At 43.4% G+C, this 15976-nt stretch overlaps 1 protein-coding gene across 1 annotated transcript in view; it reads left to right on the top strand.

The window, feature by feature from the left end:
• The window catches only part of PTPRO (protein tyrosine phosphatase, receptor type O), a 270106-nt gene that overhangs the window by 252086 nt on the left and 2044 nt on the right, over window positions 1–15976 (top strand). The window contains exons 24-26 of the mRNA XM_018048437.1: window positions 2708–2862; window positions 8205–8340; window positions 13675–13795. Coding sequence (XP_017903926.1) covers window positions 2708–2862; window positions 8205–8340; window positions 13675–13779 — 396 coding nt within the window. The 3' untranslated portion in view covers window positions 13780–13795. The remainder of the gene's footprint in view (window positions 1–2707; window positions 2863–8204; window positions 8341–13674; window positions 13796–15976) is intronic.

Here is a 15976-nt window from a genome sequence, read left to right as displayed (position 1 = left end):
AAAAACTGGTTTGTTCCCATTCACATGTGCCTTGCTATTCAGCTAACAGGAATCAGCCATCTGATGCAAAGATCTCTGCCTTGCAGCTACAGAGAGACAGACGACAGTTTAAAGAATTCCTAGTTTTGAACCACTTGCATATTTTAGCTGGATACCTTGTCAGATCAACCAGAGGAGACTTTATATATATTCTATATACATAAAACTACAGATATAAGATTGTATATATTTATATATGTGCATGCATAGCCCACCGTGTACAAGTCTTGTGCTCAGTCTACGATCCTCATTTGAAAAAAGCATTTGCTTGAACTTTTCTGGGCAACCACAGATATGTGGTGATGAAATATCCTTAAATCCTCCTGGTGTTGAGTAATTCATTCATTCTGCACAATTTATTCTGCTTGAGTTACTTTCTTGCCGTACTTCCTGAAGACAGCGGTGAAGCTGGCCAGCGTCTTTGCAGATTTCATGCTTCGTGTATCCAAGACAAAGTCCTTCAACCTGTGCAGAGAGGGAGGCATTGAATGTGGCTGGGGATGTATGGCCTTAGGCCAAAGAGACAGTGGGTCTAGTTGAAGTGCTGATATATATATATATATATATATATATATATATATATATATATACATACACACACAAAATATTATATTTTATTTATTCCTATTTATTTTTGTAATTTTACCTCACCCAAGACCACAGACTCTTTGAAATGCATTTCTCTTTAATACCTGAAAACCTAAACTTTATATCCAGACAAATTCTTCCAAATTATAATATAATATTCCATCTCCTGAATGGATTCAAGAGTCTTAGCAAGTTTGGGAGATGAAGGATGCATTGGATTTTTGTGAGGCTTGGATTTGGAATATTTCTGGTAGTTGATAACAAGAGCAGAATAAAACTGTATGCTTATAAGGTAGTAGGGGGCTAAAGCAAGTAATTCTTGAAGGACATATATCCTAGTTGTTATTTACTCAGGTCAGAGAGAATAATAATATGTTTGTATATGGGCTCATATGAATAGGAAAATATAGAAAATATCCATTTTTTGGTGATTCCCAGAACCACTCACTGAAACGCGCCGTGCTGCGGACTTCCCTGGTGGTCCAGCAGGTTAAGACTCTGTGCTTCTACTGCGGGGGCACAGCTTCTATACCTTGCCGGGGGACTAAGGTCCTGCATGCTGCCCAACTCGGCCAAAAAGATAAATAAATAAAAGGAGAATGTTTGAAAATAATAACAATTTTAAGAAAAGATATGCACTGAGCTGGATGAGAACAAGTGGTAGCAATTACATAGCAGTAGTGATGAGGCTATCTAACAGAAACCACCCTTCACAGACATGTTCACACTTAATTCTCACAACAACCCTTGTTAAAAGTATTATGAGACCCTCTTCAAGTAAGAGAACACTGGTGTTCAGTGAGTGCATCTTGTGTTAGGTCCCCTAGTATCAGAACCCAAGACAGGGATTGTCATACATAGGGTTTTTTGAAAGTGTCGTATTGGGTGAGGGAAGCAGGAGAAGACAAGAGAGTTGTCTTAGCCTGACATTTTGCTCCCTGGTGGAGGAGCCTGATAGGCTGCAGTCCATGGGGTCGCTAAGAGTCGGACACGACTGAGTGACTTCACTTCACTTTTCACCTTCATGCATTGGAGAAGGAAATGGCAACCCACGCCAGTGTTCTTGCCTGGAGAATCCCAGGGACGGGGGAGTCTGGTGAGTTGCCGTCTATGGGGTCGCACAGAGTTGGACATGACTGAAGTGACTCAGCAGCAGCAGCATCCATCACAAAGGGGCTTCCCTGGTGGCTCAGTCGATAAAGAATTGGCCTGCAGTGCAGGAGACCCGGGTTTGATCCCTGGGTTGGGAAGATCCCCTGGAGAAGGAAATGGTGACCCACTCCAGTATCTTTGCCTGGAAAATCTGATGGACAGAGGAGCCTGGTGGACTGCAGACCACAGGGTCACAAAGAGTTGGGCACGGCTCAGCAACTAACACTTACTCAATTACTTACTTATCAATCACAAAAGGGAAAGGGGGTGGCAGAGGATGAGATGGTTACATAGTATCATTGACTCCATGGACATGAGTTTGAGCAAACTCCAGGAGAGAGTGAAGAACTGGAGAGCCTGGCGTGCTGTGGTCCATGGGGTTGCAAAGAGTCAAACTTAGTGACTGAATAATAACAACATCCATCACTCAATCACTGTGGTCTGCCCTCAGCCTGGGAACCTGATCTCTTAGGCACTTTCCAGCAGGCAGCTCCCTTTAGTGGGAGACAGCTGTGAGGGATGGGGCTGCAGCCAGATGCTTCTAGCAGCACCAGGGAGACAAAATAGATCACCGGCCAAGCAGACCCAAGCTGGCCACCAACCGCATCTTCCAGTGTTTAATTCATTGCCCAGAACTGATGTAACTTCTGAATGCTGAATGGCAGAACGAGGATGCAAACCCTGATTTGCTTAAGCTATCATGACCCAGGCATGGATTAGCCTGTTTATCCTACTGTTTGAAGCTTTATACAGTTAGTATTTGTTTTTCTCAGGGCCTGCTTTGAGCCGGACACATTGCTGAGAGCTAGAAAGGGAGGTGTGCTGACCGGGAGTGGAATGCAGCCTTCCCATCACTCAAGAGCTGCCGTGGAGGCCTGAGCCATCCTGACTGTGGACTGAGAGATTAATGCTTGTTTTCCTCCCAAAGGCTGACGAGATGCAGGATGTGATGCATTTTAACTACACTGCGTGGCCCGATCACGGGGTGCCCACAGCCAATGCTGCAGAAAGCATCCTGCAGTTTGTACACAAGGTCCGACAGCAGGCTATGAAGAGCAAAGGCCCCATGATCGTGCACTGCAGGTAACCTCCTCAAAGGTGCTGGCTGTTAGAAATCATGGAGGGAATTGCCCATCATTCTGTAAATCTCTGATCAGATTGAATTAACTGGTTATAACGGAGTTATAATCTTTAAAAATTTAAATGGTGGAGAGGGAGGTGGGAGGGACATTCAAGATGGGGGAGACACGTGTATATCTGTGGCTAGCTCGTGTTGGTGTATGGCAAAAAACATCACAATATTGCAATTATCCTTCAGTTAAAAAAATAATTGTAAAACATTTAAAAATTATGATGAATGAAGTCTTACTAAATACATGATTTACATATAATATGGCTATCTTAGGGCTTCTCAGATGGCTCAGAAGTAAAGAACACACCTGCCAATGCAGGAGACGCAAATTTGATCCCTGAGTTGGAAAGAGCCCCTGGGGAAGGAAATGGCAACCCACTCCAGTATTCTTGCCTGGAAAATTCCACGGACGCAGGAGCCCAGTAGGCTGTAGTTTATGGGGTCACAAAAGAGGCATATACAACTTAGCAACTAAAAAAAAACAACAACATTGTTTATCAGAGGTAGCAATGAGACAAAGATGTCAGAGGAGGCATTGGTAGCCAATAAGCCTGGATCTGCCATAAGGGTGGTGTCATCTGCATATCTGAGGTTATTGATATTTCTCCTGGCAATATTGATTCCAGCTTCTGTTTCTTCCAGCCCAGCGTTTCTCATGATGTACTCTGCATATAAGTTAAATAAGCAGGGTGACAGTATACAACCTTGATGTACTCCTTTTCCTATCTGGAACCCCTCTGTTGTTCCATGTCCAGTTCTAACTGTTGCTTCCTGACCTGCATACAGATTTCTCAAGAGGCAGGTTAGGTGGTCTGGTATTCCCCTCTCTTTCAGAATTTTCCGCAGTTTATTGTGATCCACACAGTCAAGGGCTTTGGCATAGTCAAGAAAGCAGAAATAGATGTTTTTCTGGAACTCTCTTGCTTTTTCCATGATCCAGCGGATGTTGGCAATTTGATCTCTGGTTCCTCTGCCTTTTCTAAAACCAGCTTGAACATCAGGGAGTTCACGGTTCACGTATTGCTGAAGCCTGGCTTGGAGAATTTTGAGCATTACTTTACTAGCGTGTGAGATGAGTGCAATTGTGTGGCAGTTTGAGCATTCTTTGGCATTCCCTTTCTTAGGGATTGGAATGAAAACTGACCTTTTCCAGTCCTGTGGCCACTGCTGAGTTTTCCAAATTTGCTGGCATATTGAGTGCAGCACTTTCATAGCATCATCTTTCAGGATTTGAAACAGCTTAACTAGAATTCCGTCACCTCCACTAGCTTTGTTCATAGTGATGCTTTCTAAGGCCCACTTGACTTCACATTCCAAGATGTCTGGCTCTAGATTAGTGATCACACCATCGTGATTATCTGGGTCATGAAGATCTTTTTTGTACAGTTCTTCTGTGTATTCTTGCCACCTCTTCTTAATATCTTCTGCTTCTGTTAGGTCCAGACCATTTCTGTAGCGATTTTCCCTACTTTCTTCAATTTGAGTCTGAATTTGGTAATAAGGAGTTCATGATCTGAGCCACAGTCAGCTCCCGGTCTTGTTTTTGTTGACTGTATAGAGCTTCTCCATCTTTGGCTGCAAAGAATATAATCAGTTTGATTTTGGTGTTGACCATCTGGTGATGTCCATGTCTAGAGTCTTCTCTGGTGTTTTTGGAAGAGGATGTTTGCTATGCCCAGTGCATTTTCTTGGCAAAACTCTATTAGTCTTTGCCCTGCTTCATTCCGCATTCCAAGGCCAAATTTGCCTGTTACTCCAGGTGTTTCTTGACTTCCTACTTTTGCATTCCAGTCCTCAGATATGCAGATGACACCACCCTTATGGCAGAAAGTGAAGAGGAGCTAAAAAGCCACTTGATGAAAGTGAAAGAGGAGAGCAGAAAAGTTGGCTTAAAGCTCAACATTCAGAAAACGAAGATCATGGCATCCGGTCCCATCACTTCATGGGAAATAGATGGGGAAACAGTGGAAACAGTGTCAGACTTTATTTTTTGGGCTCCAAAATCACTGCAGATGGTGACTGCAGCCATGAAATTAAAAGACACTTACTCCTTGGAAGAAAAGTTATGACCAACCTAGATAGCATATTCAAAAGCAGAGACATTACTTTGCCAACAAAGGTCCGTCTAGTCAAGGCTATGGTTTTTCCAGTGGTCATGTATGGATGTGAGAGTTGGACTGTGAAGAAAGCTGAGTGCCGAAGAATTGATGCTTTTGAACTGTGGTGTTGGAGAAGACTCTTGAGAATTCCTTGGACTGCAAGGAGATCCAACCAGTCCATTCTGAAGGAGGTCAACCCTGGGATTTCTTTGGAAGGAATTATGCTAAAGCTGAGACTCCAGTACTTTGGCCACCTCATGTGAAGAGTTGACTCATTGGAAAAGACTCTGATGCTGGGAGGGATTGGGGGCAGGAGGAGAAGGGGACGACCAAGGATGAGATGGCTGGATGGCATCACGGACTTGATGGACATGAGTCTGAGTGAACTCCGGGGGATGGTGATGGACAGGGAGACCTGGCGTGCTGCGATTCATGGGGTCGCAAAGAGTCGTACACGACTGAGCGACTGAACTGAACCGAACTGAACTGAAGCCTGGATCTAGCACTTTTTGCTTTGTGAGCTAGAATGACTAAGTGTGTGTGTGTGTGTGTGTGTGTGTGTGTGTGTGTGTGTGTGTGTGTCAGGTGGAGGGGTGGGGGTTGGGGGGTGGTAGTGGTAGTATGTGTCTCCCTGGAAAGAAAAATGCCCCATAAGCTACCAAGTTTCTGACTAGGGAGGCTGTACTTGCTGTCAGTCATTCCCAGGCCAAAAAGCTTTGCTTCACAGAATGAGGTTATCTAGTCTCAACATGCTTCCTTCCAAGAGCGGAAAATAAAGCTGTTCAAGCCTTGTCAAACACGTGGCCTCCTTGCACGCAGGGAGCAGGTACAGTTCTGGATGTGGCTTCATGAGTGTTCACCCAGGCCCAGAAACATTCTACGTGAGAAGATAAGAAGGAAGAGTTGCCTGGTAGAAAAAGCAAATCAGGGCTCTGAATTTGTGGTTTTACATGTTGGATTTCTCTCCCAGCAAATCTCACAAGCAGATTGCTTTTGATTGCTTTTCATTCCCTTTTCTCCTGTGTGCATGTACATATGTTGTGAGTCATGTCCAGCTCTTTGCGACCCCCATGGACTATAGCCCGCCAGGCTCCTCTATCCATGGACTTTCCCGGCAAGAATACTAGAGTGGGTTGCCGTTTCCTTCTCCAGGGGGATCCTCCTGACCCAAGGATCAAAGCTGCATCTCCTGCCTTAGCAGGTGGATTCTTTACCATCTGAGCCACCAGAGAAGCCCTTTCTTTTTCTCGTATTTCCTCATAATTCAGAGTTCAGAGTCAGCTGGCACTTCATCCCATGAGTGATTGGAAGAAAGGAGAGCTGAGTTTTTCTGTGACACTGGGGACTGTGGTGATGAACTGGTTCGCCTGAATCACTCCACTTCCCTCTATACTCAGAGTCCTGGGACTTGGGGACTGAAAGATACCGGATCCAAATATTAAAGCTGATTTTGAGGCAATTACCTCAAAGATCCCTGGGTGCCTGAAGCAAACCAGCACCCACTAGCAGGACAGACACGCCCTCAGGAAGGTCTGAGATAGTGAACTTGACCTAGGGCTGGATGGCCCCCGCGCTAGAGCTAGAGTGTGGCATCTCAGCTCCACTTTAAAGTTGGACAGGAGGGTTTAACTCTGAGGCTCCTCAGAAGGCTGGAATTGTTTACATGTATCAGCTTCTTGGGCTTCCCTGCTGGCTCAGTGGTAAAGAACCCACCTGCCAAACCAGGACACATGGGTTCAATACCTGGGTCGGGAAGATGTTCTGGAGGAAGAAACAACCACCCACTTCAGTACCCTTATTTGGGAAATCCCATGGACAGAGGAGCCTGGCGGGCTACAGTCCATGGGGTTGCAAAAGAGTTGGACACGACTTAGCGACTAAACAACAACAAGATCATCTCCTTGAGGGCTGGTTCTTGCCTGGTTCCTGCTGGTTCCATCAGGTTCCATATGAATCCTCACTTTCCTAAGGAAGAGAGAGCCCAGGGGCAGGAGGGCCAGGGGTGGCCAAGGCAGACCCACAGCAGTCTAAGGGAGGGAGCAGCGATAAAACTATAATATTAGGAGACACACCAACCAGGACTGCATATAAACATCAGGGAGGTAAATAAGTTCACTTGTATCACTTCTTTTTAGATTCCTCCTATAAAGAATGTCATACGATACTATTTACAAAACAGAAATTGACTCACAGACTTAGAGAAATCATGGTTGCCAAGGGGGAAGGATGCGGACAAGGGACAGTTAGAGGACAAGGGAGTTTGGGATGGGCATGTACACACTGCAATATTTAAAACAGATAGCCAACAAGGTCCTACTGTATGGCACATGGAGCTCTGCTCAATGTTATGCGGAAGCTCAAATGAGAAGGGGAGTTTGGAGGAGAATGGATACATGTATATGTATGGCTGAGTCCCATTGCTGGGCACCTGAAACTATCACAACATTGTTAATCGGCTATACTCCAATAGAAAATAAAGAGTTTTTTAAAAATAAGGGCATCCCTGGTGGCTCAGTGGTAAAGAGTCTGCGTGGGAATGCAGGAGACGTGAGCTTGATCCCTGATCCAGGAAAATTCCGTATGCTGAGGAGCAAGTAAGACCATGAGCCACAACTATTAAGCCTGGGTTCTAGAGCCTGGGAACTGCAACTATTAAAGCTGGCGCGCCCTAGAGCCCTTGCTCCACAACAGAAGAAGCCACCACAATGAGAAGCTGTCAAACCACAACTAGAGAGTAGCCAACACATCCAGAGAAAAACCGGTGCAGCAATGAAGACCCAGTTTATAGCCAAAATCAATAAATATGATTATTAAAAAAAATAATCAGTTGGGAAATATCGTCAATTTCGTCTTCTCTTCTCAATGATGGTAGGTATAGTTTTGGTGGATTTTACACTTATTTGTTTCCAACAATGTAGAAAGTGAAAGTGAAACTGAAGTTGTTCAGTTGTGTCTGACTCTTTGCGACCCCGTGGACTATAGCCCACCAGGTTCCTCCGTTCATGGGATTCTCCAGGCAAGAATACTGGAGTGGGTTGCCATTTCCTTCGCCCCGGGATCTTCCTGACCCAGGGATCGAACCCGGGTCTCCTGCATTGCAGGCAGATGCTTTAACCTCTGAGCCACCCCGGTCCTCTTCCAACAGTGTAGAAGGGCAGTCTGTAAGTGTCGTGATATCGGAACCTCTTTTTCAGTGCTGGAGTCGGCCGGACGGGAACGTTCATCGCCCTGGACAGGCTCTTGCAGCACATTCGGGATCATGAGTTTGTCGACATCCTGGGGCTGGTGTCAGAAATGCGGTCATACCGGATGTCTATGGTACAGACCGAGGTAGGAACTGAATCATAGGCATTTTTAAATTGGGGCTTGACTGAAAAACTTCCCACTATTCAATCCCATATTTCAAAGCCATTGTCTCAAAATGTTTTTTTGCATTTGCTGTTCCTAGTTTCTTACTGTGCACATTCAAACTGCTCCAAGGTATAAAAGAAACAGATAACCACTCGGTATATAGTGTCTACGCTTTTATTGGTGTCCTATGCCCTCCAGTAAGCCAGAGCACATGGATGTATCTATAATGGAATAAAACCTCTTTGAACAGACCGAGAGTTCAGTGAGGGTAACAGCCATCTGGGGAAATGCCACCAAGTGGAGACTTTGGAATTGGTGTGATTTAATTTCTATTTAAAATGCTAGACTCAAGTCTGTAAGTTTGTCATTAATTTGCCCTTCGTGTGACTCTGTTCACTTGTGAGGATAATATGTGTTGCGCATGTGCTTTCTGATGAGATAAAAATCTTTATGATTTAAAGGATTTCCAGCCCTTCATCCACCAACACAGACAGTCTCCTTGAGCTAAATGAATGGATTCCTTATTGTAACAACACAGAGGCATCTCCAGAAATAGCCATCAGTGCTACCTGCCCCCCTCCCGGGGCTGCCTCTTCTCCCAAGCCCTTTCCTCCCGTGAAGCCTTTGAAATGCACTCAGGCTGGAATGGCAGCCTCGCCCGGTGCCCGCACACAGCAGCACAGCCTCTGAGCATCCGTGGGTGTACACTTGTGTGTGCCCCAAACCAGAGCAAAATAGCTTCTTGGTAATCTTAGTCACCCAGCCGTACTCGCAACTTCTTAGCTTCAGGCGAACAATAATAATCCTCCTCCTCGAGGAGTGTGTGTGGGAGGAACACTTGCGGAATAGAATACAACCTGGCCTGACCGCTGATTTCAGTTCCCAAGGGATTAAAGCCTGCCTAACCTCTTCCCTCTGCTTTTCCCTCCAACCACCACTAGATGTCAGTGCAGCGCAAAAGCCTGCTGTCCTGGCTCCTGTCTCAGTGCTTCTGGTTTTCTCCCTTTCCTTGCCGTTTCCCATCTGGCCAAGGTTCTGCACAGCCATTCATTCCAATGTGTTTATTTCTGAGCTATAGCAACATCATAGCACTTTAGAAACAGTAACTCATTCACGTTCAGCTGCCTCAGGGATGATTAGGAAACGAGACATCTATTCGTGTCCTCCTCGAGATCACTCATATCCCAGCCCGGTTGCCTTCTAATTTACTGCCGTGGGGACATGAACATCACCTTGTTATCATAAGTTTAAAAATGTCCCGGTTTCCCAGACAAGCCCAACTACCTAGTAATTAAACATTGCTTTATGAGTCCATCCATATTTTTGGTTTTCACTTCCATAAATCCATATCCTACTATGTGATTAAAACTCCCTGTTATGTATATTAATCCCCAAGCTTCAAAGGGCCAATCCTTATTTTAAGTATTTTGGATTTGATGAATTGTCTGCCCTCATTGACTTAATTTATACCTTTTGTAATTTTATAGACTGTGATTATAGCCTGTTAGCTTTCAACTTGCCAGCAACAGGATCTTAATCCCTTTTTAAAAACTACCTTCACATGGCAGACCCTCTATCTGGTTTCCAGCATCATTATCCTTCTTCAGGTGTGGACATGAGACAAGGACTGCACCATGTGCCTTTCTGCACAGCTGAGAAAAAGTCTGATTCCCTCCCTAACTTTCTTTCCTCAAATTTTGATTGCTGCTTTGTTTATGGTAGTATTGTAGGTTGACATCTCCAGGGAAGATGGTCTTTTTAAAGTATGATACCCCTTCCCTGAACTCACATGGGAAAATTCAAGGTCTGCAGAAGAGGCAGAGGTCACCACGGGTCACTTATTTTTCCCAGCTGTTCCAGTCCACTCTCAAGTTCCCTCAGGATTTTGCTGGGATCCTCTCTAGCTCAAGTTGTTTGTTTATGTCAACTTCGTCATTAGTCATGTCTGGAACATCTTGTCCATTGATTTACCTCTGTTTTCCCTCATTGCTATGCTCTTTGTGGTTCAGCCTGTAAATTGAATGTTAGGATTTTTCCTAACAAGCTCCTTGAGCTCATTCACGCCACAGTTCTGCAGCCTCCTAGTTTACTGATGGTAATAAATAAAAAGAGCTGAGTCGACAGTTATTTTCCTTCAGCATCCCAAAGCGCTCCTTTGACACTAATGGTTTTCAAGAGGCCAGAGTAATTCTCCAGCTGAGTCTGTGTAAATACAGAAACCACAGTGCTGTGTATAGGTTACCTCCCAGGCTAGTTTCTGATTTTTCTAGGTCCTCTTGATGGCCCATCACCCCAACCCCTCTACAAAGAGCAGAATTCACTGATTAATTTGGCCATGTCCTCAGATGCACGTGTCAAGTGCCTGCTGCATGGGCTGTATCATGATGAACCCTCCTCCTCTTTCTCACCTGAGCAGATGTACCATGTGGGTCCCTACATGAGAGCAGAGAGTAGGGTGGTCAGATCAGACTCTGCGAGAGGCCTGAGTCCCAGCTTGACCACCGCACAACTCACTTCACCTCTCACAGCTCCCATTCCGATGAACAGATACACACAGACAGATAAAATAGGTAACCAGCAAGAACCCTGCGAATAGCACAGGGAACTCTGCTCAATATCTTGTAATAACCTATATGAAAAAGAATCTAAAATAAAAGACATAGATGCGTGTATAACTAAATAAATTTCCTGTACTTCCAAAATGAACACACTGGGGCTTCCCAGGTGATGCTAGTGCTAAAGAACCCAACTGCCAATGCAGGAGACATTTAGGAGTCTCAGGTTCAGTCCCAGCGTCGGGAAGATCCCCTGGAGGAGGGAATGGCAACCCACTCCAGTATTCTTGCCTGGAGAATCCTATGAACTGAGGAACCTGGTGGATTACAGTGCATGGGTTCACAAAGAGTTAGACGCAACTGAAGCGAATCAGCACACATAAATCCAGTTATGTGCTCTTTCAGTCATGTCCAACTCTTTGTGACCCCATGGACTGTAGCCCATTTAAAAAACGTTAAAAAAAATTTTTTTAACATTTTTTAAAGTTCCCATTTCTCATCTATAAAATGCAAAGGACATTCACGAATTGTTTGTTGTAAAGTATGCATCCGATGAACCGATACCATCAAGATAAGTGCTTTGAAACTATAAAGTGTGGATGGCCTTCACCTCTCCTGGGCTCTCTTCTGTTTTTATCAAAGGTTTTCTTTCATTTTCCTCTCACAGGCTTTCTCTGGAGGTCAGCTAGGTAGGGCCTTGCTTTGAGCCTCCAGGCCTCCTGACTGGCAGCTTAGATTTCTCCTGAACTCTCAGATATGTGTCTGTTAATAGTCTTTTGTTTACTTTTCCTGTGGCCTAAGTACTTTATTTATTTATTTGACACAAAGTTTTACCACTGTGTCATTATGGGTTGAGAAACCAGGCATTCTCTGCCCTTATCAATGCCCCGTGCTTGACTCAACACTGGAGACTGTGGAGGGATATGTCATAGTGAGAAAGGGAAGCTCAGTTACTGATGTGATATTGTCATGAAATAAGGGAATATATTTTCTCCCAACTTAAAAAAAAAAAATACATGGGAGTCAAAGCCAAGGAAGTCTGAAGTCTTTAGCCTCATCATTTGCATGAAGTTGTCAAACAAAAGACTCCTTAAAATCCTGCGGATATTTTAACTGGTTCTTATTTAAAGATCATTTTTAATGGTATTACTTAGAAAGTCTGGGAAATAGGGAAAAGGAAATGGGATAAAGATAGCTACTGTCAACATTTTGGTATTCGGAAAGATTAAAGGCAGAAGGAGAGGGGGCTGGCGGAAGATGAGATGGTTAGATAGCATCACTGACTCGATGAACATGAATCCGAGCAAACTCCGGGAGATGGTGAAGGACAGGGAAGGCTGGCATGCTGCAGTCCACGGGGCCACAAAGAGTCAGACATGGCTTAGCAACTGAACAACAGCAATAACAACATCTTGGCCTTAGTCAAGTATAATGTTCACGTGATTATACTCATATGCTCTATACACACATCATAATTTTACATTCTGATTTTTCACTGAAGATTTTGCTATGTGTATCATCCTAAATTGCCTAAAACTCTATAAATCTCATTTTAAAGACTGAATACTCCCTCACTTCCTTCCTACTGTCTTACTTCTGTCCATCCACACGTCATTTATTAGCATTTTATTAATTGTACCTCCACCAACTGGTTAAAAATGGCTGGTTCAACAAATTCAAATCATCATTGAATGCTACTTTTTGTTTAACTTTGCTCACTTCGTAGATTAAAAAAAAAATTGTTTTAGTTTACAGTTTTTTTATTGGCCATTTTTTGTACATGTTTTAATATTTTCTCAGTTTACCTTAAAAAACATTTAGTAAGTACAAACAAAGTGCTGGGTATTAGGAATAAAAAACACCCAGTCCCTGCCTTTCAGGAATATTTGGTCTAGTGGTTAGTATATTTTATGTATTTGCCAATTTAAGTGTGTATGTTACTGATATGGATGAATTTTAAACAAAGATAAAGGTATTGACATTTGTCATAATTCTTGAAAATATTTTTCCCTCTCAGTTTCTAGTTTGCCCTTTATGTTATTCTTTTTTCTACTTTTTACATACAACAGTTTGACATCTTTGTTCTAATTTATTTCTTTGTTTAAAGTTTAGAAAGCCCAGGGGCCTCCCTAGCGAGCCAGTGGTTAAGAATCTATGCTTCTGATGCAGGGGGTGTGGCTTTGATCCCTAGTCCAGGAACTAAGATCCCATATGGGGTATGGCATGGCCAAAAAAAATTTAGAAAGCCCCTCCTTAAAGTAATCAGAGAAGAATTAATCTATATATGCCTTTATATTTTTATGGCTTAATTTATTAAGCTTCTTGGAATTTATTTCAGGGTATTATGAGGCAATGTGCAATTTTTTTTGAAAAAGCCCCGTGATTTACTGATTGAATATTCATTGCCCTTGGCATTAAGTAGTGTAATCTAAATCCTATTATTAAACAAAATATTTTTACAGTTGATTCTCTTGGATCTTCTAGTTTTGAAATTGTATGTTACAAATAATGAAGATTGTTTCCTTTGACATTCATCGTAGTATTTAATACTCCCATAGTATTAAAAATATTATATTTTTGCACAAACATATCTTTTTTTATTTTTGGCCTTGCCGCATGGTATGTGGAATCTTAGTTCCCTGACCAGGGATTGAACCCATGCCCCCTGCAGCTGAAGAACAGAATCTTAAACACTGGCTCCAGGGAGGTCGTTGCATAAAGATACCTTGCTCTAAAGCATCTTTCTCTTTTGCTCCAGGAGCAGTACATTTTTATCCATCAGTGTGTGCAACTGATGTGGATGAAGAAGAAGCAGCAGTTCTGTATCAGTGACGTCATCTATGAGAATGTCAGCAATTCCTAGCTCAGAATCCCAGCAAGTAAGTAGAGAAGACCCTGTCATGGGCACCCTGTCTTAGAACAGTGAGAGAGGATATGATAGGATAAAGCAAAGGCGGCAGCAGCTATTTGCACTGACTCTGCCCCCACAGAGTTGGCCATAGGGAGAGACACAGTAGCAGATCTTAGAGCTTCAGTGTGCCTTGGTTGGTGAGAACGGCAATGCAGGAGCTTCAGCAACTCATAAAGATTGGAGCTCTATTCCCTCCTGCCTGAACCTTAAATTACTCTGATATTGAATCTGTGCCTGCAGATCCAATCAGGATATTACCATCCAACCCTACTTGCAACCCACTCCAGTATTCTTGCCTGGAAAAATCCCATGGACAGAGGGGCCAGGTGGGCTATAGTCCATGGGGTCACAAAAGAGTGGGAAATGACTTAGCGACTAAACCACCATCACTATTTGTCTAGATACTTTATGCAAATATTTTGTGGACTACAAGTGCCATAGAAAGAGTTACAAAGGAAATATGAGCTGAAGTCAACACTCCCAAAGAAGAAAAACAATATTGACAATAGTCTCAGGTTATCGGAGTTTGGAAATGCCTTGATTTCATCTATTATATGAGCAGTTACTTGAGGACATCCTGAAAAAATTATACCACAGTCAATGCCTTGCTCTCACATTCTCCATAGATCAGATTTTGGAGGTGCCAATAATTGTGCCTAAAGTAACAAATAATCTTAAAAGATTCAATTGGGTAAACAGAGCATGGCATGTGTCTGAATATATTGGTATTGGGGGCACCACTGACAGGGAGAGAAAGGAGAGGGGTGCCTTGTGGAAACATGAAAGGATATGGACCAGTGGGTACCACGATAGGATTAGCATTGGTCCTTTACATCCGTCAACAAAGAGAGACAGGAAGCACGAGGAAGCAGGAAGGATAAAAAATAAGAGAAGACATGTGTGTGTCCTAAGTCGCTTCAGACATGACTGAAGGACTCTTTGAGATCTCATGGACTGTAGCCCACTTCTCCATGGGAAGACAGACAGAGACAAATTTGCAAGCAGAAGGAAAGGCATTCTACAGCCATAGAAAGGAGGACGTACACAGAGAAAGATGCCCAGGTAAACCCACATCCTCGTGGGCTGTGGGGTTGAGTGTAATGAGAGCTAGTGATGGAGTCAGGAAGTGATCGAAGCACTTCCAGCCACAGGGTTGATGAGTGGCTTTGCTCTCCCAGGCTACTTACCATCTCTCTCTCTCTCTCTTTCTCTCTCTCTCTCATTCACAGGACAGAACATGATGTGTACCCATCCCCCTTTGCTCCCAGAGTTTTTTAGGGGGGCCCTACTAGCCGTTTGCTAAAAAAGAGCCCCACTTTGTAGTATGTGGCCAAGGAGATAATTTATCTCATATGAGCACCGGAAAGACTTAGCCTTAAAGAGCCTACTGTGTCTTTTGGACTCTTTCACTTCTGGACATTCAATAATGGACCAAATTCGACCAAACACCAGAAAGGTCCAGACGCTCTGCAGAGGGCAGGCAGCACAACACTTCCGAAGAGTTTCACCGGCCCTTTGCTGGTTGGGCTGAGGTTTTTGTTGTTGTTTTTAAGTGCAATAATTTTTGTACCTGTGTGATTTTATCAGAACATTACCTTGTTTTCTGCCTGCACTGTTGATCAAACTCATAGCCCAAGAAGGAACAGATATTGTTAGTGTCACATGATACCTCATTGTTAAAAGAGGCATGGCCACACATAAAGAAATAGCACTTCTGCTTCAAGGAAGTTGAACCAATCATATCTGTGCTCCAACCCAGGCTATTGATTAGGATCGGGGAGGGTAAATGGGAGTAGAAAAAGGGGTTCTCCTCACGGACCAAGCGTGTATCTTTTCCAAATATGAAAAGCTGTCATTCATCTTCAAAGTAGAGTAGAAAAAATATTTAAGTCTTAATTGTTCTAGTTTTTTCTTTTTTTTTTTCCTGGTTAATGGTTCAGTGTTTCTTCCTTGGCCCTCTTGGACTAATATCACTGTCCAGATTCTTTTTCAACAAACTAAATCTGATTCAGAAGACTCTGTGAGGTCTGACTCTTTAGACTCCATTGCTATTGGGGCAGTCTTGGTGCCTAGAGTTTGCATTCTTTTTTCTGTTGACCTGCATACATGTAAAAACTATTTTTTTGCAAGCTATAAACACGCACTTTCC

Source organism: Capra hircus, chromosome 5 (genome assembly GCF_001704415.2).
Source record: "Capra hircus breed San Clemente chromosome 5, ASM170441v1, whole genome shotgun sequence".
NCBI lineage: Eukaryota > Metazoa > Chordata > Mammalia > Artiodactyla > Bovidae > Capra > Capra hircus.
Note: the sequence above shows the minus strand (reverse complement) of the source record. Positions and strands in the feature narration are given on the sequence as shown.